Here is a 23,366-nt window from a genome sequence, read left to right on the forward strand (position 1 = left end):
TGCGAATTCGCGGGGGAGCACTGTACATACATATGAGTCAAAGTTGGATGACTGAGTGAGGCAGTTGAGAGGAGTTGCAAACTTGGTTATTAATATAGACTTATGTTTTGGATAGTATTCCTGCTTTATAATGCATTTGAACACTTTTATATACTTATGGCAAGGGTTCAGAGTTAAAGTCCTGGGCAAGTAGGTGAGAAGGGAAGGAAGGGGGATTTGTTCAGAGATGTTTGGGGCTTGCATAGAACTAAAACGGTACACTGGCACATATGGTAGTCTTTGTTGTTTGTTTTGAATTTTATAATAAAAGAAATACAAGTGGAAATAAAGACGTAAATAAAACAGGTATATAAATGGGGGAGGGGCGAGGGCAGGGCTAGGGGGACCCATTGTACTTGTAGGCCTAGGGGTCCTCGAAGAATTAATTCTGCCCTGGGTAAGGGGACCTTTTAGAAGTCTTTACACAAACCTTCTGCTCTCCCAGATATGGTTGTTGCGATATGTGTAGGATTCCATCCTCCTGTGATCTTCATAATATCACTAGCTCTGTCTGAGCTACGAAACAGAAACCAAATTCAGGAATTGACAGATTAGCCAAAGAAGACCATTTCAACAGAATAATATCTTGAAGTGACTTGCATTAAGGATAAAACTTGGAACTTCTTTAGTGCCTGCAGCAGACAAGCATCACTGCTGTTTGTTCCCATAGAAAGATCCCTTATAAACTGGCTTACATATTTATAAACCTGAAAGAGGAAGTTTCTCTTCTGCTGTGCAGAGAAGTTTTGCAGATGTCTTTTGTACAGGAAATGGAGCTGTGGTATGAGTCTTGTGGTCTACCCCCTTCTGAAGTTGCCCTATGAACCAATGAGAAACCAGAGAGCAGTCACATCATTAGAAAACCACTGGTTTTGTATATCAGTTGGGGAAGCTGGTAGGGTGTGGGGAATCTATTTTTGAGATTCTGCATTTTCTAGCTTGGACAAGTTAGCATCAGACGGTGTTTCTGGTCACACACTGACTGTGTACTTTTTCCAGAGCCACTAGCAATGTCGCTGTCCTCAGCCTACCAGCACAAGCTGGCTGAGAAGCTCACAATTCTCAATGACAGGGGTAAAGGGGTCCTGATCCGTGTGTACAACATTAAAAAGGTAAGGCCCCAGGATGGATGGGCATAGCTGGGTCCCTAAAAAGGATTTTTGCTCATGCCAATAGCTCTGCTTTGTTGCTCACTGAGCTTTATAACAAGTGAATGGGGTAGAAGTTGGGCGGGGGTGGGGAAGGAGGGTGAGAGGGTGGTGGTCTCTCTGTGCTTTGATAATCACACAAAACTCCCAATGAAAGGGTGGCGTAATAGAATGCATGACATGGAATCATATGAGTTGCAGACATGTAAATTGAAGGGCAATCTGGAATGGGTATGCTATAAACAAAAGGGCCCAAAGAGTACTACATAAAGTGATGTGATGTTTAAAGGGTGATGACATGGTAAATTGTTGCCTCCATAGTTCACAGTTGTTTTTATAGAAATAAGATATTGCGACCCTGCTACTGATATCCCCAAGTGGATTATTGGAGATTCCTGTGGTGTGTATAGAAGGATAAGTGTGAGTGTATATTTATGTGGGTGTGGCGAACATAATGCAATAAGGAGTATTTGGGTATGTGTAGAATAATAGAATTAGGGGAGAGGAGACGATAAGAAAGTGGATGACAGAAACCTCGGACATTCAGACTGAGGGTAAAGTTTAGTTTAGTTCAGTTTATTTGATATACTGCCAGTGCCAATATTAACAAAAGCTAATTCTATATGGTTTACAATTTAAAAGCGAGGCAGGGAATATTAAAACAATGAAAAAAAAATACATCAACAAACACAAAATCAACAGATACACAAGGAATAGAAAGTAAGAAAAGATTACAGTATATATCAAGGATAGTAAGGGAAGGATGAACACAAATGTGTAGGTATTGGGGGGGAAAAGCTCCAGCCAGAAAAACGTACTTAAGAACTCAGACCCTCCTCTACCAAGCTGCGGTAGAGGTTTCTACCGCGGCCCGGGGCATTAAATGTTCCGACACTGCTCCAATGCTCGTAGGAATTTTATGCTCATAGGAATTTGATGCTACAAAAAGGCCGCATTAGGCTTTTTTATTGCTGGCCCCAATGGTAAAAGCTCCGACACTCATAGGAATGCTTTTATCGCTGGGGCAGGCGATAAAAAAGCCTAATGTGGTTTTATTTAAAAAAAAAAAAAAGGGGGGGGAGGGTAATGATCTACATATAAATTGTTCACTTTTATTTGTTATATTTTGATACTCTTTATGCTAAGTTTTATATGTTTAGATCCTTGATGTAGGCATAGGCCAAAACATGATCTATGTCAGGTCAGTAAACAGTTGCTTGATTCAACTACATTTCCTGTGGTCCTTCCATCCAGCCCATGCCCTGCTCTTTGTGTCTTTCTGTTTAGAACATTGTATCGCAAACTGTGTGCCCCCAGATGCCACCGAGGAGGAGAGGCGCAGGCAGACTGTTTACAGGACGTACCTCTTGCGGCTAGCACTGGCGCCTCTCCTCCTTGCCAGCACTTCTGCTCCTTCTCCTCACCTCTCCTTCTGCAGCTCTCCCCCACTGTTGGTAATAGGAGTCTCAAGGCCACGGCTGGAGGACATCTGTGCATTTCCAGGTGTCCTCCAGCTACAGCCCCAAGATTAGTGTGCCAGCAGCCTAAAATGTTTGCGACACATAAGAACATAAGAATAGCCTTACTGGGTCAGACCAATGGTCCATCAAGCCCAGTAGCCCGTTCTCACGGTGGCCAATCCAGGTCACTAGTACCTGGCCAAAACCCAAGGTGTAGCAATATTCCATGCTACCAATATAGGGGAAGCAGTGGCTTCCCCCTTGTCTTTCTCAATAACAGACTATGAAGTTTTCCTCCAGGAACTTGTCCAAACCTTTAGTATAACCAGCTACGTTATTCGCTCTTATTACATCCTCTAGCAACGCGTTCCAGAGCTTAACTATTTTCTGAGTGAAAAAATTTTCCTCCTATTGGTTTTAAAAGTATTTCCGTGTAACGTCATCGAGTGTCCCCTAGTCTTTGTAATTTTTGACGGAGCGAAAAATCGATCCACTTGTACCCGTTCTACTCCACTCAGGATTTTGTAGACTTCAATCATATCTCCCCTCAGCTGTCTCTTTTCCAAGCTGAAGAGCCCTAACCATTTTAGTTTTTCCTCATACGAGAAGAGTTCCATACCATTTATCATCTTGGTCGCTCTTCTTTGAACCTTTTCTAGCGCCACTATATCTTTCTTGAGATAAGGAGACCAGAACTGAACGCAATACTCCAAATGAGTTTGCACCATGTAGCGATACAGGGGCATTATGACATTCTGAGTCTTGTTAACCATCCCTTTTTTAGTAATTCCCAGCATCCTGTTTGCTTTTTTGGCTACACATTGGCTACAATGATATCCAGAACTTGAAGAGGCATGCAGATACAGATTAAGGCCCTGGTTCTATGTACAACACCTACTGGTAGGCGCCTATCAATGTAGGCACCTAACTTAATTGTTTTTAATTGGTAAATTAATGAAGATAATTGAAATCATCATTAAAAACTGATTATAAAACAATTTTAAAAAATGAATTAGCCGGTAGGTGCCAACGCAGTATGCACCTACATCTTCAATATAGGTGTCTTATGTACACCAAGGTGCCTACTGGCACAAATAGGTGTGGTTAGGGGGTGGAGTTTGGACTGAGTTAGGCGTTGGTAGGTGCCTACTTTATGCGCTGGTATTGTAGGCTAAGAAAACCCTGGTGTAATATGCCGCTGCCTAACTTGATTTAGGCGCCACTAGGCACAATTCTATATATGGCTCCTAATTTTGAATGCAAACAAACAAAAAGAGGCAGATGAGATGCCCAAAAACAACCAGTTGCTTTATTAGTACAAATATTTAAGTACCATAGGAATACGATATGGTTTTTAGAGTCTATCATATATGATGAGTCTTTCTATGAAAGTCACAAGTCTATGAGCGAGGACCTATCTAGATAAAGACAGGTCTTCTGAGTGGTCCCAACTAGGATCCCAGTTTCGGCATCCAGGGTTGTCTTCCTCAAGAAATTGTGTGAACACTGCTGTAGACAATTGGGTAGTTTAAACTTGTAGAAAGCAGCGGCTCAGCCAGTGCGGGACAGCGTCTTCCACAGTAAAATCGCACCAAAAGACTAAAGCAACCTCCTAATTTTGAATGATATGTACTAGGTGCCATTTTCCTGGGCATCTGCTGAGTTAGGCACTATTTATAGAATCAGGGCCTAAATGAACATCAGGGAAGGAGTATTTTTGATTCTTTTGGAATGTAAAGAAATGCAGGGTTCCAGATGGAAAAACCAAACAAACCTGGCTCCAGTGCCATGCAGACTGTGACGGTTTTCCTCTGCAGTCTCTACAAAATCTAGTTTTCTAGCTCTGAGAGTCAGTTCTGGATCCAAGGGGCTGGAAATGCAGAGATTTAACCCTTTCACCTTCTATAACAAAAGCCTTTCTAGATACCTCTGCTACCCCTGCCACCCCCTGTTCAATTGTCCAAATAATGTTGTGATACATTTCTTGAACCATTGAATGTGTACAGTTACCCTTCACTGTCTTGTGCACTTGCCTGCCCCCCTCCCCTTCCCCCTGTGGCAGATAAATTTATGTGGCACATCTGGCACTCCACCGTGGGTGAGAGGCTTCAGCAGAGGAGGTATAAAACCACTGTTGCACTGATTCTGCCTCATGCTAGCCCTTGGGTGATAGTAGCTCACTTTGTCCATGTTGTGCAGCAGCTGCTTTTATAGCCATTGCAGAACACTAACAGCTACCTGGACCAAAACATTGACTTAGGTGGCAGTGGTAGGGCAGTGCTTTGATTACATGTCTAAATCTGCCTTTGAGCAAGGCACTGGCCCAAGTATCTGTCCTTTTCTCTTACAGCATGTTTTCTCCATGATCCAGGTACTGTAATATGTAAATCCACTAAGATGAGCTGGGGTCTTGTGGCTTCGGTGTGTGGGGGCACATGCTGCATGAATCACAAATTTCCAGGGGCTTTATAGAACTTATACTATGGATAATCTTACCCAATAATGCTATCCTATCAGTCTCCCCTGCTCCACCTCAGGTGACTATTTCAGCTCTGTTCCATCTGTTAACATCTTCTAGCTGCCAAAGTCAAGCCCTTTTAGTGGCCAACTTGAGATTTGCACAATTGTATCCATATCACCTTTTACCTAGTTGGTGGACATGTTGCAAATGGCCGTTTTATCTGCAGTCCGGTTAGCTTCTAGTTTATTGCAGTTTGATATACTGTCCTTACAAGAGGAAGGGAAAAATATAGAAGAAAAGGAACTACATTGATGTATAGGATAGTAAGGAGAGCCAGAAAGACTGAGATAAATCCCAGGTTTTAGGTTCTGAAAAGGATCGGGAAAAGCATTTTAATAAAAAATGTTTTTACGCCAGGTTTAAATTTCTCTAGGGAGCATTCAAGGCGTAGGTGTGAAGGGAGAGCATTCCACAAGGAGGGGCCTATTGTGCTAAAGATTTTAGTACTGACAAAGCCATAGCAAATGTGTTGAAAGGATGGCATTATTTAAGTGTTTGATTAGGAGAAGTGAAGGATTCCAGATGGCATGTTGGGGATTAGCAGGTGAAAGAGATAGGGGGAGAGACTGTGTAGTACTCCTTATCTACAATGGTCAAGATCTTGAAGGAAATCTGCTGTGCTCTTCAATTAGGAGAGGAGTTACATGGTCAAATTTTCTTGAATCATTCAGAAGTTTTACCGCTTTCCTTCAGACCTATGCATTGGACACTAATAACTGTATCCTGTTGTGCTACAAAAAAGAATATACATCCATATCTATATCTAGATGTACATACATACAAGAGAAGATGTCTGCCATCACCTTAACTATTGATAAAAGACCCCCATGACATGATGAAGGATAATCAGGCTGACACATACAGAGCCACGCAGCCAGGTTCAGAATTTACAGGAAACAACTTTGGACCTACAATGAATACAGAATCAACAGAGGTTCCCATCCGAGGGTAATCATAGAACTAAAAGGGGCTATAGCTGAACTGCTTCAACTAATAGCCAATCTGTTGATCAAATCAGAAAGGATTCCGGAAGACTGGAAAGTGGTGAATGTTACGCCGATCTTCAAGAAAGGTTCGAGGGGAGATCTGGGAAACTACAGACTGGGTGAGTCTGACCTCGGTAGCGGGAAAGATGGTAGAGGCGCTGATGAAGGACCGCATTATTGATCACCTTGACGGACACAATCTGATGAGGATCAGCAAGCACAGCTTCAGCAAGGGAAGATCTTGCTTGATGAACTTGCTGCACTTCTTCGAGGGAATAAACAGGCAGATAGAAAGGGCGACCTGGTCGACATTGTATATCTGGATTTTCAGAAGGCGTTCGACAAAGTCCCGCATGAACAACTACTTCGAAAAATTACAAGCCATGGAATCGAGGATGAAATACTCACGTGAATTAAAAACTGGCTGGCGGATAGGAAACAGAGTGTGGGGGTAAATGGACAATATTCGGACTGGAAAATGTCTTGAGTGGAGTGCCGCAGGGTTCGGTGCTTGGACCCGTGCTCTTCAATATATTTATAAATGACCTGGAAATTGGTACGACGAGTGAGGTAATTAAATTTGCGGACAATAAGAAGTTATTTAGTGTAGTGAAGATGCAGGAGGATTGCAAAGACCTGCAATGTGACATAAACACGATAGAGAAATGGGCCGCAACATGGCAAATGAGATTTAACATGGATATGTGTAAGGTGATGCATGTCGGTAACAAAAATCTTATACACAAATACAGGATGTCCGGTGCAGTACTCGGAGAGACCCCTCAGGAAAGAGACTTGGGAGTACAGGTAGACAAGTCAATGAAGCCATCTGCACAATGTGCGGTGGCGGCGAAAAGGGTGAACAGAATGCTAGGAATGATTAAGAAGGGGATCATGAACAGATCGGAGAAAGTTATCATGCCACTGTACCGGACCTTGGTACACCCTCACCTGGAATACTGTGTCCAGCACTGATCGCCGTACATGAAGAAAGACACAGTACTACTCGAAAGGGTCCAGAGAAGAGCGACTAAAATGGTTAGGGGGCTGGAGGAGTTGCCGTACAGTGAGAGATTAGAGAAACTGGGCCTCTTCTCCCTTGTAAAGAAGAGTCTGAGAGGGGACATGATCGAAACATTCAAGATAATGAAAGGAATAGACTTAGTAGATAAAGACAGGTTGTTCACCCTCTCCAAGGTAGAGAGAACGAGAGGGCACTCTCTAAAGTTAAAAGGGGATAGATTCTGTACAAACGTAAGGAAGTTCTTCTTCACCCAGAGAGTGGTAGAAAACTGGAACGCTCTTCCAAAGGCTGTTAAAGGGGAAAACACCCTCCAGGGATTCAAGACAAAGTTAGACAAGTTCCTGCTGAACCAGAACATATGCAGGTAAGGCTAGTCTCAGTTAGGGCACTGGTCTTTGACCTAAGGGCCGCCGCCGTGTGAGTGGACTGCTGGGCACGATGGATCACTGGTCTGACCCAGCAGCGGCAATTCTTATGTTCACACCCCAAACAGCAAAGACAGTGGCCATGCCTTACAGAGCCCCAACTAACAACCCAGAGTGAGCTAAGTGTACTATTAAGCCACACAGGGCAAGCCATTGAAATCGAAGAATGTAAACATTTAAACCAGTAAGTTCAATGGCTCGAACAATAACAGTGTCAAGTTGATGATTTAAACAAAACTGCTCTTCAACAGAACTATATCTTGAGAGTTATAGCCGTTGTGATCTCCTTGATGCTATACAAGGTGATTGCAAAAGTATAGGTCAGTGGTCTCAAACTTGTGGCCCACCAGGGTCTATTTTGAGGCCTTCGGTATGTTTATCATAATCACAAAAATAGAATAAAACAGTTTCTTGATCATATGTCTCTTTAGCTATAAATGACAATATTATTATTAAGACTTGGCTAAGAGGAAAGATTTATAAACTATAAAGAGTTTTACCTCATGCAAAATTGTCATTTCTTTAATAAGACTTTAACTATTTTTTTCTGAGGCCCTCCAAGTACCTATAAATCCAAAATGTGGCCCTGCAAAGGGTTTGAGTTTGAGACCACTGGTATAGGTGAAGTCAGCATTCAACAGACAAGTATGGCTACCTCCTTGACCACTCCTAATCCTTTATTTGTTAGAACCTGAACCAGTATATGCTGAATTCTTGGTCCCAAGGAGAGCGTGCTATTATTGATTTTATCCTTTCCTTAAATATTGAAAGCTCTTTTGTTTAGTGAGGCTTTTGGAAATGTACCATGAGATATTTTTAGTGGTAGATGTTATATGTATTGTTTTAATTCTGTAAATTCTGTAAATTATTTTCCTTTTTAAAAAAAAAAATATATATTTTGACATGTTTTGTTTTGTTTATGTACCTACGTAATATAAATGTGTATGAGTCGAGTCTCTTTCATTTGAAAGGAAACTCTGAAATTAGAAGGCATAGGATGAAGTTAAGAGGTGATAGGTTCAAGAGTAATCTGATGAAATACTTTTTTTAAGGAAAGGGTGGTAGATGCATGGAACAGTCTCTCAAAAGAGGTGGTGGAGACAGAGACTGTCTCTGAATTCATAAGGGCCTGGGATAGGCATGTGGGTTCTCTCGGAGAGAGAAAGAGAATAGTTACTGCGGATGGGCAGACTAGATGGGCCATTTGGCCTTTATCTGCCGTCATGTTTCTATGTATGTATATTTTGTAACCCGTATAGATAATGTGATATGCAGGATATAAGTATTTTAATTAAATAAGTAATATAGGTGTGATACAGCACTCTACCCCACATATTTGAACCAATTTAGACCACTTTTGAATGTAAGAGATCCAAACAGAGGGCAAGGAGTCAATATGAATTCTGAAGCCACTTTGTCTCACCCCTTATCCTTTGATTATAATGCCCTTCATTTCACTCCACGGAGTTTTTCTGAATTTTTTTTACAACCTCCTGTATTCAAAAACTGGCCCACTCCAGGAGGCTCCTATTTGCAAAGCCCTCAGTGGCACCTGAGTAGTGGCCCCCTTGCACTTCCCAGCCCATTTTAACTGTTGATGTATTCAATCCTTCATATAAACAGCCTGATATACAGCGGCTTTAACAGACCCATACCTAATACCCTGTCCTTGGACAACAAGCTACCTTCAACTGAAACACTGAGAGCTGAACAGGTCCTGCTACTCTGGCAGCATGGTCTAACATGCTTTGGACAGATCCAAGGAGCAGGATAACTTGGGTAGAGATGGCTTAGTCAGTGACAAAGGAAAGTTTGACACTGTTGTGATGATCATACAAGCACCACAACCCAGCAATCAAGTGCAAAATAGAGGGGACATGAGCAGGACAAGGACAAGAGGTGTCACAAATCCAAAAAGAGGAAACACAGTTCCAGTTCTGATAGTAGTAGCAGCAGCTCTAGTTTGTTCGCATCTGACTCATTTTCCTAGGAGGAAGCATGCCATAAGACTGGCAGAACTGAGGGTGAGGGGCGGCAGAACACCCACTGCCTTGATGTTCTTGTCTTCGTGGGAAATAGCTCCTTAAATCTACCAGGAAAAGAAAATGTATTGATTAGCATGAGGAGTCGGAGACTAGACCCGGGGTACCCCTGAAACCATTCTGAACGGACATTGGCCTTCCTGTGTATGATTGTCATAGCTGGGCAAAGTGATTCCTCTCAGTTTAGTCCCACGCTTGCCTCTGCTCACATTTTGCAAGCCTTCCTAAATTTCATTTTTGAGTATAATTCTCACTACCCTTGACAATCTACTGTAGTTGCCGATGAAGTGTTCCTGACCATATTGTTTCTATCAGGGCCCAAAAATGGGATTTCTAAACCTCTCAGTAAAGTCCTCCAGGTGTATTCTGGCTACCTGTCTATGCAGGTAGTTTTGAAATCATAGTAGGGTTACCAGACTTCCAGATTTATCTAGACATATCTTCTTTTTAGAGGACTGTCCAGGTTTCCAGATGGCTTTCTCCCCTGTCTGGGGTAAGGTTACTAGACATCTGGATTTACCTGAACATGTCCTCATGTTGCTGCTGCTGGCCCAAAGATTAAAATTTGTCAAGGAGGTTGCTGGGGAACAGTGGAGAGGCATAGGGAGAGAGAGAGAGAGAGAGAGAGAAGCACCATCCTGCTTTGGGAGGGAGGGGGGGTGTTGAAGGAAGGAAGAGAGAACCTGTGGTGGAGGGGGGTTGTGGAGAGTGTGAGAAAGAGAAAAGTGCCCATGGGGGAGGGGGAAGCAGGGAGAGAGAAAGAGAGAGAGAAGACCCCATGGGAGAGGAGGTTGTGGAGAGACAGAGAAAAGCACCTGCGGTGGGAGGGGGGGGGGTTAGGATTGGAGGGAGAGAGAGAGAGAAGCGCCCATGAGGAGATATAGGGAAGGAGAGAGAGAAAACCATCTGCGAGGGGTTGAAAGGAGATAGAGAGAAGCACCCGCGGGGGTGGAGGGAGGCAAAGAGAGAAGTAGTAAAAGGGTACAGAAGAAGGGAAGGGGGACTAACAAAATGGATGAAAGGTGGGGGGTGGAGCAGGGGTAGGGGCGAGACTGATGGTGGGGCAGGACCAGGGTGGGTATGAGCAATCTGACCTGTAGGACAACAGAAGATTCACATGTTCCTTCTGTGATGACTTTTCTTCCTGCTATACACTTAATACTGCTACTTCTACTTATTTTGGTAGCAGTTCTACATTTATGCAGGCACTGAACTCACATGTAAGAGACAATTCCTGCTCAACAGAGCTGACAATCTATTAAAAAAAGACAAATAAAATCTGGGCTATGCCTCTTTCAGGTCAGTTACTGCCATCATAATGTCATCAGCAAATGCCAAACATTTAATATACTCATTCCCAAGGGAGACACCTGTGTTTGTCTTTTTTTTTTTTTTTTAATTAGCTCTGTTGAGCAGGAATTGTCTTTTACATGTGTGTTCAGTGCCTGCATACATTTTGGATGATAGTTCTTGTATGATCCCCTTTTCTGCCCTACAAGAATCTCATGACCTTCTGTCTAAAGACCACTTTAATTTTTTGCAGCTCTCCCATTATATATGTAGCTTTCTGGAAGCGTATACATTTTTCAGTAGGTTGGTGCAATATCTCTTACCATTTTGCCTTTTAATTTTTATTTAATAGTGTTTTTCTAACTTCTGCACATAATTGTGGGAAAGATTTTTTCTTGGTGAAGGCTTTCCACAATGGCTGGACTCTGCAATGCTTCTTTTAGAGAGGAGGGATATTAGATAGAGCAAGTCATCTTCTTAGTAGGAATTGCTCCAATCCATTTGGATACCCTTTGGGATTTTGGAATACATTCTCATTGTCAACATAGCTTAGTCTTGAATAGATAAATGGTCCATTTACAGATTTCCATATTTGTTAACCTTGTATGGATTTAGGTTTATGCGGGGCTTAGGAGAAGTGTTGGGGCTTCACTGGGGGTTCTACATGTATGCTATAAAACATTCTTTTCGATGAGTCAGGGTAATATGTATATGTCTTTGTTCATGCTTTGTATCAATATGGTTTTTCAATTGGTGGTCTGTTACAAGAACTTTGGGGGAAAGGGTGCAGATAAGAATCCACTGTGCCCTTTCTTCCACCATCTAGTTTGCTGTCTCTGGAAGGGTTTACACTGCTGTTATTTGTTTTGTTTTAAGTTCAGAAATGTTTTATTATATTTTTACAAAACCACAAACAAAACATATGGTGTAGACCATCAAATACATATGCGCAATATACATTTCAGAAAATAGCACCTCAATACATTCATCACAATAACAAAATAAAATAATAGCGATTAAAGCAAAATAAGTTATATACTCTGTTAGATTTTATTTATGGAAATGCCTCACCTTAATTTTTTTATCAGTGTTGATGTGGTTTGCCTGACTCCCAAACAAAGTTGATTAAATTTAAAAAAAGATAATCAAGACAAATAAGAGATTGGGTAGTTCCATTTATTATAGGGAAAGATTAAAAACTGTATGGGTATTAAACAGGTAAAAAAGGAGTTATGATTTAAAAATTGCCTGGACAAGATGGCCTTTTAGTCTGGATCTGAATAGGACAAGAGAGAGTGAGCATGATGTACCAACTCAGGAATTTGTTCCTGGCATATGATGCAACAAAGTAGAAGAAACGTAGGATAATAGATGAAAAGTGCAAAAGAAAAGAATGATTTCCTGATGAGTGAAATTCCTGGGGAGAGATGTAGGGAGAAAAGAGCTGCAGAATGAATGTACTTGTAGGGGAGATATGATTGAAGTCTACAAAATCCTGAGTGGAGTGGAACGGGTACAAGTAGATCGATTTTTCACTCCATCAAAAATTACAAAGACTAAGGGACACTCGATTAAGTTACAGGGAAATACTTTGAAAACCAATAGGAGGAAATGTTTTTTTCACTTAGAGAATAGTTAAGCTCTGGAACGTGTTGCCAGAGGTTGTGGTAAGAGCGGATAGCGTAGCTGGTTTTAAGAAGGGTTTGGACAATTTCATGAAGGAAAGTCCATAATCTGTTATTGAGAAAGACATAGGGGAAGCCACTGCTTGCCCTGGATTGGTAGTATGGAATGTTGCCACTCTTGAGATTCTAGAATCTTGTTACTCTTTGGAATTCCAGAACCTTGCTGTTCATTGAGATTGTGTATGGAATGTTGCTACTCCTTGGGTTTTGGCCAGATACTAGGGACCTGGATTGGCCACCGTGAGAACGGGCTACTGGGCTTGATGGACCTTTGGTCTGACCCAGTAAGACTATTCTTATGTTCTTATGTAGGCCAGTAATTCAGTAGAAGTTTGAGCTGTATGTTGAAATGGATAAGGAGCCAGTGAAGTGACTTGAGAAGAGGTTATGTTTGTGCAGTGACTCTGGCAGAAGATAGATCATGCAGCAGAATTCTGAACAGACTGAAGGGATATTCAGTGGGTTGCAATAGTCTAGTTAGAAAGTGAAGAGAGTGTGGATAAAGGTTTTGGTAATGTGTTTAGAAAGGGAGGGACGGATTTAGTGATGTTAAAGGCATGACAGATCTTAGCAGTCTGTTGGATATGTGCAGAGACAGAGGTAGTCAAACATGACTCTGAGGTTATGAACTGAATAGACTGAGAGCAAAATAGTGTTATCCACAGGAACGGGGGAAGGGGAGTTCAGGTCAACTTCTAGGCGCTGGCTGATTTAAGCACCATTTATAGAATCAGCTCCACAGTAAAAACCTTTTTGGGTATAAAGCAAGAAATCAGTTGGAAGACAAAGCCAAGTGGTGTACAGATTAGGGCTCATTTTCAAAAAAGATAGACATCCAAAAGATGGCATAAACTGACACTTGGACATCCTAGTAGTCAAAATGTCCAAGTAGGCATTTTCGAAACTGATGTTTTAGATGTCTTTTTGGTTGTTTTGTCTCCAGTTCATCTAAATCTTAAGGGAGCTTGTTAGAGGCATGTTTTGGGTGGGATTAGGGCATGCTTAGCACTTAGACATTTTACAGTGATAATCAAACATTTTACAAAATGTCCAGGGCATAATTTTGGATGTTTTGAGCTAAACCTGTTTTTAAAATGAATAAGGGTCAAAAAGGTACCCAAACCGACAAGATGACCACTGGAGGACTGAAAATATGACCCACCACACACTCCCCTCAGTAGTCATTGATTCCCTCTCAACCCTCAAATATCTGCATGAAACAGTACAGGCATAAGATCCTATATCTGAAATCCTTGGGACCAGGCATATTTTGGTTTTTGGAATGCTAATATTAACACCTGGTTGGAGTAGCACAAAACCAACTTCTTTTTGGATCTTAATTTATCAAGTCGCTAGGACTTGAATATGAGTCGATGTAACTTAAAACACAATATTAAAGGACAGACCTTTCGTGCTTCTCACTGTCACCCGGAGTGGAATCTGGCACACATGCACATGTGGCCCTCAAGACCCAGTTCTCTTTGCATTTTTCCAGCCTTCCAACCTGAATTGCACAGAGAATAGGAGAAACACATGCTCTTGCATTGGTATCAGCATGTGTCACATCAGGGAAATTGACTACTTCTAGTTTGCATCATATTTCAGTTTTCGGAGCTTTTCGATTTTCAGAATTTCAGATAAAGGATCTTGTACCGGGTCATATCTGTCTGTATAACAGTTACACTATGGCCAATCCTAGTAGAGCTGCAGGCATGTCTCCGGAGAAGCCTAGTGGGCAGTGCAGGGGACTGCAGAAAAGGGAACCCAGGCCCATATGGCACCCTAACTAGTACACTTGTGGTGGAAAGTGTAAGCCCATGAAAACCCACCAAAAACCCACTATATGAAGTCTGTTCAAAAAATTCCAGGACTGATTTTATAAAAATTTATTAAACCTTCTTACAACTTATTCCATTGGGTCCCCTTCAAAGTACTCCTCTTCCCTAAGTATACATTTTTCCCAACATCGTTTCTACTTCTGGAAACAGTCCTTAAACGCATCTTCACGAATTGCCAAAAGTTGGTGCATCGAATTTTGCTTTATTTCATTCAATGGTGTCGAATCACTTTCCATTCAGCGTGGATTTAAATTTAGGAAGCAAGAAGAAGTCAGCAGAGGCCAAGTCAGGAGAGTAAGGTGGCTGGGGAAGAACTGTCATTACACTAGAACACTACATGACCTTGGTGTCATATTAGCAATTACAGTATATTTTATAGGTGAAGATCTCATATTTCTTTAAGCATGCCTTAGAATTAGAGCCATATGGTGCTTCCTAACAGTACAGTCATATGTGAGTGTTTCACATGTCTTGTGGCAACCCACAGTATTACAGCCCTGTGTGAGTACATGTTCCGTACGGCATTTGGCCATTTGCCTTTTATAGGTTGACCTGATGCTTCTATCTGACATACCAGGCTGGCACTAATTTTCTTTTGTGTCTCTCCATTTTTCCAGACATGTTCAGACACAAAGTCAAAGCCAGCTTTTTTCACAGAGAAGATCATGGAGTCGTCCATCAAATACATCAACAAGAAGTTTCCCAACATTGACACTCGAAACAGCACGGTGAGTGAAAGGTTAAACATTGTTGGTTGCCCTAAGTTCCTCCTCAGCTATCATCCTTTGTTTTACTTGTTGAGAATGTGTGCTTTCAAACCTTCCTTAAATTCAACAGCTGTTAAGGTACAAGTCAAAAGGGGATAGATTCCGTACAAACGTAAGGAAGTTCTTCTTCACCCAGAGAGTGGTAGAGAACTGGAATGCTCTTCTGGAGTCTGTCATAAGGGAAAACACCCTCCAGGGATTCAAGACAAGGTTGGACAAGTTCCTGCTGAATCAGAACAAATGCAGGTAGGGCTAGTCTCGGTTAGGGCACTGACTTTGACCTGGGGGCTGCCGCGTGAGTGGACTGCTGGGCGCGATGGACCACTGGTCTGACCCAGCAGTGGCTGTTCTTATGTTTGCGTCACTTGGTTACTGCAGGCTACCGCACATAAGTGAAACATAGTCCTGAGACATGACAACAGCAGCCACAAGTGAAGTTTCAAGTTTATTTAAGTTTTGATATACTGTACCGCTCATTATAATACTGAGCAGTGTACAATAAAAGCGGAGGGGGGGGGGAAAGAAAATATAAAGAATGGGGGATACATTACATAGACAGACATAGAATACAATAGGGTAAGATAGTTATAAGGAATTACAATATCTGGATAGGAAAGAAGGAGGGAGGATCACATTAGGAACGAGGGGTAGGTGGATAATAAAATACTTCTTAAATCAAGTTAAAATTGTTGTGCCTTAAGATATAATATCATAGGCATCATTGAATAAAAAAGTTTTAAGATTGGTTTTAAATCTAGTCAATGAGGTTTCCCGATGAAGGTATGATGGAAGGGTATTCCAGAGAGTGGGAGCTGTTATTGAAAAAAATGTTTTTTCAGGTGGTGTTATATGCTTTGGAGAGGGAATGATTAAAAGATTTTGTTGACTGGAGCAGAGTCTCCTCATTGGGATATATGGGGTGATTAGTCGGTCTATGAATCCAGGAGAATTATATTGCTTAACTTTAAATGTAAGAGGTAAGATTTTGAATGTTATATTACCCAGGGCCAGTGGAGTAGTAAGGGGGGGAAGAGGCGGTCTTTCACGAGCGCTATCTTGGTGAGGGTGTAGGCACCCATCCTCTTCTCCGCCCCCGCCCCCGCCCCCTGATCCTTCGCCACCCAGTCCACTGCCATGCGTGTGTGTGGCTTCCCTTCCCCCATACCTCTGTAACTGTTCCTGGTGCGAGCAGCAATCCCCAAGCTGCTGTCGCACCAGTGTCAGCTGTACCTCTGACATCACTTCCTGGACCTGTGCCTAGGAAGTGACGTCAGAGGAAGAGCCGATGCTGGCACGACAGCAGCTTGGAGGTTGCTGCTTGCGCCAGGAACGTTACAGAGGTATGGAGGAAGGGAAGCAGTGCGTAGCGCAGGAGGGGGCAGGGAGGGAGCGTGTGGAGGTCAGGGAGAGGAGGAGAAGAGGGCGGGGGAGGGATGTCACCGCCCCGGGTGCCTCTCACCTTCGCTACGCCACTGCCTAGGGCCAGTGCAAATGTATTAGGCATTCTAGGCAACTTCTTCAGCTTTGTGCTTTCTTCCATTAATTTTCAGGATCTTAGCCTCCCACCTGTGAATTTAATAATTAAATTGAATAATCATGATCATCTCCAATATCATATCTCCCGGTCAACTGCTCCATTACCAAAATCTATGCTCCCACAGCTTCTCAATTACCTCACAAACTGCCCCACACTAAAAATAACCCATAACTGCCAAACACCTTGCAGGCTGCACGACCCACAAAAATTACCTTCCCACAATTCTCCACTGTTTTACAAACTGCCCTCATCCACAAAAACTACCCTCTGCCCTAGTACACTGGAAACTACTCTACTTCCAGCAACCACCTTACCACCCTGCAGAGTGCCCCGATTCCAAAAAACTAACCCTTCCAACCATCCCATCTCCCTGCTAACTGCCCCACACCTAAAAATACTCTCAAACAATTGCCCTCCTACACATATTAACTGCCCCTACCCCAAAAAACTATCCTGGCCTCTCATACAACATTTTGCAAAGTGTTCCTACCCTCACAAAACTACTGTATACCACAGAAACTGCCCCATTCTCAAAAACTACAACTTCCTAAGGGCTCCACCTGTAAAACTCCCCCCTGCAATTGCTTCCCCACCCCTCAAACTAGATATTTTTTGGGGGGTGAGGACAGTTTGCAGAATGGTGGGGCAGTTAGAGGGGTATATATTGGGGTGAGACTGTTGGAAGAGGCTGGACTGATTGCAGGGAGGTAATTTAAGGGGCAGGAGCAGCTTGCTAGGTAGTAGCAGCAGTTGGGATAATTTTTAGGAGTAGCAATAGTTTGTGAGTTGGAGGGTAGTTTTTGTAGGTGGGGGAATTTGTGCAAATGGGTAGAATTTGGGGTGGTTGGCACAGTAGAAAACTGTAGAGGAAATTTGAAAGTAAGACTTTGGGCTTGTTTTACAAAGCCGCGGTAACGGCCCCGAAGCCCATAGAGATTTAAAGGGCTTCGGGGCTGTTGTTGTAAAACAGGCCCTTTATGTTTCACTGTATTTAAATTTCAGTGCTACAGAAAATGGAACTCGTCCTGCAGAAATGCACGGAGCAATGCTTTTTTGGTGTTGGTTGGGTGGGGACATGGGGGGTTTATTTCTTTGAAATCTCCAGTCCGATTTCAAACTCAATGTGTATTTTTATCAGCTTTCCTTCATGCCAGGTTTCATCCCGTTCCGTTAAATATTCAGAGTGTTATTTTGCCTTCAGACAGACAGATGGACAAACATTCTGAACCCCTCTTGTATAATTCTTTCAAATATCTGTTGGGTTGGAAATAATAAAATGGGCTCTGAGAAAATCCAGGAAACTCTAGACCAGTAGGCCTCCTGATGTCAGTGCCTGGCAAAATGGTAGAAAGAATTCTAAATAACAAAACTACAGAATATAAACATTGTGATAGTATCGGCCTTCACAGATACAGTATTCTGAAGCCTGGCTATTTCACAGAAATAAATAGGTCTTTTTACAAAACTGCGCTGCCAAGAAGCCCATTCTATTCTTATGGGTGGCTCAGCATCTAGTGTACGCGACTTGGCAGCACAGCTTTGTAAAAGCCTAAACTAAACTAAACTAAACCTTAGGTTTGTATACCACACCATCTCCACGGTCGTAGAGCTCGGCACGGTTTACAGGAATTGTAATGAGAAAGAAACTCCAGGAAAGGGCTAGATGAAGATCGGAGGAGAGAAGGAAGTTAGAGGGCTAGGATGTCAGATGAGGAGGGAGTGTTAGATTTTTGAGAAAAGCCAGGTTTTCAGATGTTTACGGAAGGGTTGAAGAGCAAAAGCCTACCTATGTCTCTTGGGATTTAGGTGCAGGCTTTATTCAGGCTTGTTGTTGACAGGTCTCAAAGTCAAGTGTTACACAAATCCATGCCAGCTTTATCTTGGAATCTTCTAAGAATCCTGATTTTAGAGGACCATACCAGGAAGGTGTTACAAATTTTGAAATGGGCCTCTAAAATCAGGATTCTTTCAAGATTTCCAAGATAAAACTGTGCCTACTTAGGGCTAGATTCACAAAGCAAACCGATCGTGTACCAATCGGTTTGCGAGCCCTTTACGGCCAGATTTCCCTCCAACCCCATTCACTAACGCCTGCAGTGATCCTATCTCGATCCTCCCATGCAAATGAGTAAAACCCCATGCAAAATAGCCAAGCTGATTGATTCACTAACAATTGCTTGGCTATTTTGAATCAGGTTTTACTATTGGCAAACCCGACTGCTGCAGACCTGTCGGTAACTTAGTTACCAATCAAAAAAAAGGGAGTCTTCAGGATAATTTATACACTATTTCCTTTAAAAAACTTTTTACATATCAGTATCAAAATTCTATTTTATAATTTAGTAAGACATTTAGATGCCCCACTTTATCAACAAACTCACCCACATGAGAACTAAACTAGGAGGTTGAAGTATCATAAAAATGCTCTGTTCTCAGTAAAGGAACCTCTTATAACATGGATGTTATTTCAGGTCCTCATCTTGAATGCATATGGTGTAATCATTTACTTCAAACCTCCTTCCTATCCATTAATTCTACATTTTATTTTATCTTATAACTAACTTCTGGGTTCAAATTTTGACTATTTATAAATATCAATGACTTTGTTATTATATCAAAAACTAAAATAAATTCATCAATGTCTCCATTTACATGCAGGCCTTTAGTGAATTTGTCGGCCTGCATGCTAACAGACACGGATCGCACACAGATCAGAGAGTTAGTGAATCTAGCCCTTAGCTAGGTAACTGTTAGCTTACACGTTTGTAGTAGAGGCATTTGCAGTAGGGCTGCTTATTTTTTCACTGAGCCTCTCTGGCTTGATGTACTCAGGAGTTTTATCTCCCTACCTGGACCACTCCCTTCATGTCACACCTTTTCTGCTCTATACTATAGGAAGTGGCTTCCTAAGGTGGCTTTGAGAAGGAGTGTTATTAAAGAGAACTAGCAACTTCCTATACACTCTATGACAAACAGTTATTCTTAATGAAACAGAACAAACATAGATTTAGGCAAGGGAAGTAATGCTTCACCGATATAGTGTATTTGGATTTTCAAGAATGTATTTGACAGAGTACCCAGTAAAGACTCCTGAGAAAATGGAAAAATTATGGCATAGGAAGCAGTGTCCTATTATGGATTGTGAACTAGTTTTCCAATCTAGAAACATAAATAGCAAGAACATAAGAATAGCTTTACTGGGTCAGACCAGTGGTCCATCTAGCCCAGGGATCTCAAAGTCCCTCCTTGAGGGCCGCAATCCAGTTGGGTTTTCAGGATTTCCCCAATGAATATGCATTGAAAGCAGTGCATGCACATAGATCTCATGCATATTCATTGGGGAAATCCTGAATACCCGACTGGATTTGCGGCCCTCAAGGAGGGACTTTGAGACCCCTGATCTAGCCCAATATTCCATCTACACAGAGGCCAATCCAAGTCATAAGTATCTGGCAGAGACTACGACAGGAGCTCAAGGCAGCCATTTCCTGTGAGCGATCTGCACGGGGCAGGAGCGTGGGAAGATTGCTCCTGCCCGAAAATCTGTTTGACCACCAGATAAGGCTTAACCCCCTTAAGGCTTAAAATAGCCTGAAAAATGACATGATTTTTTTGGCATAAAATCGCTAATAATTGAAACCATAGATACAGAAACCGCGAATACGGAGGGGGAAGTATAGTACATTTAAAACGGGAATTTTTTTTTTTTTTTTTTACTCAGTGAACAGTTGGCTCTGAAATTTGTTACCAGAGAATGTGGTAAACGCAGTTGGTGCAGTGAGTTAAAAAAATGTTTGGACAAGTTCCTGAAGGAAAAGTCTATAACAGGGGTGCCCAACACGTCAATCGCGATCGACCAGTAGCTCAGGAAGGCAACGCGAGTCGATCGCGGAGCCCATCCCGGGCTCCGTGATAGACTCGTGTTGCCGTCCTGATCTACCGGGCCGATCAGCCTTCCTCTCCAGTGTTCTCTCTAGGGCCTTTTAGCTGGGCGGTCCGCCCAGCTGTCATCTGCTGCCGCCGCCGCTGCTGAACATTAAAAAAAAACAAAAAAAAAACAGCTTGGAGATTTCAGCCCGTAGCAAACTTATGCTCCGTGGCTCTAATGTGTGCGTAACGGCTTCCCTTCTCTTCCCTCCGAAACCGGAAGTTATGTCCGGGGGGGGGAGGGAAGAGAAGGGAAGCCGGCACCCACATGTTGAGAGCCCTGAAGCAAGCGTTCGCTATGGGCTAAGGCGGGAGACAGGTTAGTGAAGCATTTGCTCTTCTTGCTGCCGGGTCCTGCCTACTTTCTGTTTCCACGAAGGCAGGACCCGGCAGCATTTTCCCCAATAGGTCGCGATCTTGGGCCAATCAGCCTTCCTCTCCCCGACGGCAGAATTGACGTGAGGGAGAGGAATGCTGGTCGGCCGAAGCAGGGAGAGCTTGGGGCGGTGTCGGCTTTCGGGCCTGTTATTGGTGGCAGTTTGGGGCCTGGTCCCCGATGGCAGTGGCAGTGGCTTGGGGGAGGGCAGGGAGAAAGAAAGAAAAAGGGCAGGCAGGGAGACAGAAGGAAAGAAGAGAAACAGAAAAAAAGAAAAGAAAGGGAGGCAGAGAGAAAGAAAGGGCAGGGAGAGAGGAAGGAAAAGTTGGGGGAGGGAACGAGGTCTGGAGGAGAGGAAGCATACCGGCTAAAAGAAGGGAAGAAAGATTGGATGCACAGTCAGAAGAAGAAAGTGCAACCAGAGACTCATGAAATCACCAGACAAGGTAGGAAAAATGATTTTATTTTAAATTTAGTGATCAAAATGTGTCTGAATTTATATCTGCTGTCTATATTTTACACTAAGGCAGTGGCGTACCTAGGGTATGTGGCACCCGGGGCCCATCATTTTTTGACACCCCCCCCCCCATGTAAAATTTTTTTTTTTTTTTTTTGCAATAACCATGAAATGGAATAAATGGTCAGAATAGAAACGGCACAAAAAAAAAAAAAAAAAAAGAAACAGGCAGTGAAAATTTTCTTTTATTGAACCTCATTTATGTAACCATTATTCCAAACATAACATAACATAAATTATGTCGGAATTGTCATGACATCAGAAGTACATATGGAGTAGTTGCAGGTGATGCTTGGGACAGTTCTGATTATGTTAGTTTGGTTTTATGTGTTTTTTGAATAGAAGGGTTTTTATTTCTTTTTTTAAGGTTTTGTAGTTTGTGGTCGAGGTCAATAGGTTGTAGAGTTGGGGGTCAAGTGTTGCAGCTCGAATGGCTAGGAGGTTGTCGAACAGTTTTTTTCTTTTGACGTTTTTGGTTGGAGGGTGTGTGAATGGTGCGTGAGTTCTCCTATGTCTGTTTGAAGTGGATTGAATTATTTAGCTGAAGAAATTAGTTACCCCCCCATTCCACACACATTAATTCTCTTCCATTTTTGTTCCCATTATAAAAAAACACTGATAAGTTCCCAGGAAAAAAATACATTAAAATAAGAAGTGAAAACAAAGGCCCCTACAGATGAGAACATAACATAAGAATAGCCTAACTGGGTCACACCAATGGTCCATCATGCCCAGTAGCCCATTCTCATGGTAGCCAATAGTGCTGCCCGATTCAGAGAAAAATATTTCATTCGATTCGATTCACCCTGTTTTCGATTGGATTCACTGTTAATGACACCGCTTTTTAAGTTTAAACAAAGTATAACAATAAATTTCACAACAACAATAAATTTCACAAAGTACTTAAAAAAAAAAAATCACATTTTTCCATTAAAGCAGTTCTGGAGACATTTGCTTGAACAGTCTTTTTTCCCAGTCCATAAGCAAGCAATATGAAAAAGATTTCCTTAATTATCTACTCAAACATTTTTGCTATTTACTTTCATTGTACCTAGACTATTATTCAGTAGAAAAAATTGTTGCTGCTGAGTGCACCAATCCAGGGCAAGCAGACGCTTCCCCCATGTCTTAATAACAGACAATGGACTTTTCCTCCAGGAATTTGTCCAAACCTTTCTTAAAACCAGCTACGCTATCTACTTTTAACATAACTTCTGGCCACTTCATTTTTAAGCTTAGATCTTTCCTTCCAAACAGAGACCTTGCTAGATGTCAAATACAGCACAAGGTAACTTCACATGGACTTAACTGTGCAGGAAATGAATCTCCTCATACACCCACCATATAGTGCAAAAATGTGCAAAGGTCTGTTTTTTTCTTTCGATCACTACATAGCCTAATGCCACACAAGCAGCGCTGTTACAAACATATTCTGAAGGTCAATGCTAAGGTTGACAAAGTTTCCTTCCTTGGACCAGAAGGAGATACTGACAAACCACTGGAAGAGATTCTAAAACAACTACCCAGAAATAACACCCAAAGACCCACTCAGTGTGTGAACCAGTTGAGTGGAGTGGACTAACTGGGGGTGGAAATGGGCCCAGAGTTTGCTCAGCAGAATTTCCCAGACTACCTCTTCCTCTCAACACACTGACATGCTACCACCACCACCAACACTAGGAACACCTCACCGAGTATGCCAGCAATGCTTATAAACTTTATAAAACACATTATTATATTTTCTTATAAAGCATATATTTTAACTGAACTCAGCCTTGCCATTC

The 23,366-nt window shown here is 42.3% G+C and overlaps 1 protein-coding gene across 2 annotated transcripts in view; it reads left to right on the forward strand.

The window, feature by feature from the left end:
• NCKAP1L (NCK associated protein 1 like) overlaps window positions 1-23,366 on the forward strand; it is a 265,246-nt gene that overhangs the window by 51,250 nt on the left and 190,630 nt on the right. Inside the window, exons 1-2 of one of the 2 annotated variants that reach the window (XM_033938674.1) lie at window positions 1,025-1,151; window positions 15,076-15,186. In XM_033938674.1, the coding sequence (XP_033794565.1) occupies window positions 1,050-1,151; window positions 15,076-15,186 (213 nt within the window). In that variant the 5' untranslated portion in view covers window positions 1,025-1,049. Of the gene's footprint in view, window positions 1-1,024; window positions 1,152-15,075; window positions 15,187-23,366 lie in introns of those variants that run through there. The other variant, XM_033938673.1, reaches the window with a different exon arrangement.

The sequence above is a fragment of the Geotrypetes seraphini genome, chromosome 3 (assembly GCF_902459505.1).
Source record: "Geotrypetes seraphini chromosome 3, aGeoSer1.1, whole genome shotgun sequence".
Lineage (NCBI taxonomy): Eukaryota > Metazoa > Chordata > Amphibia > Gymnophiona > Dermophiidae > Geotrypetes > Geotrypetes seraphini.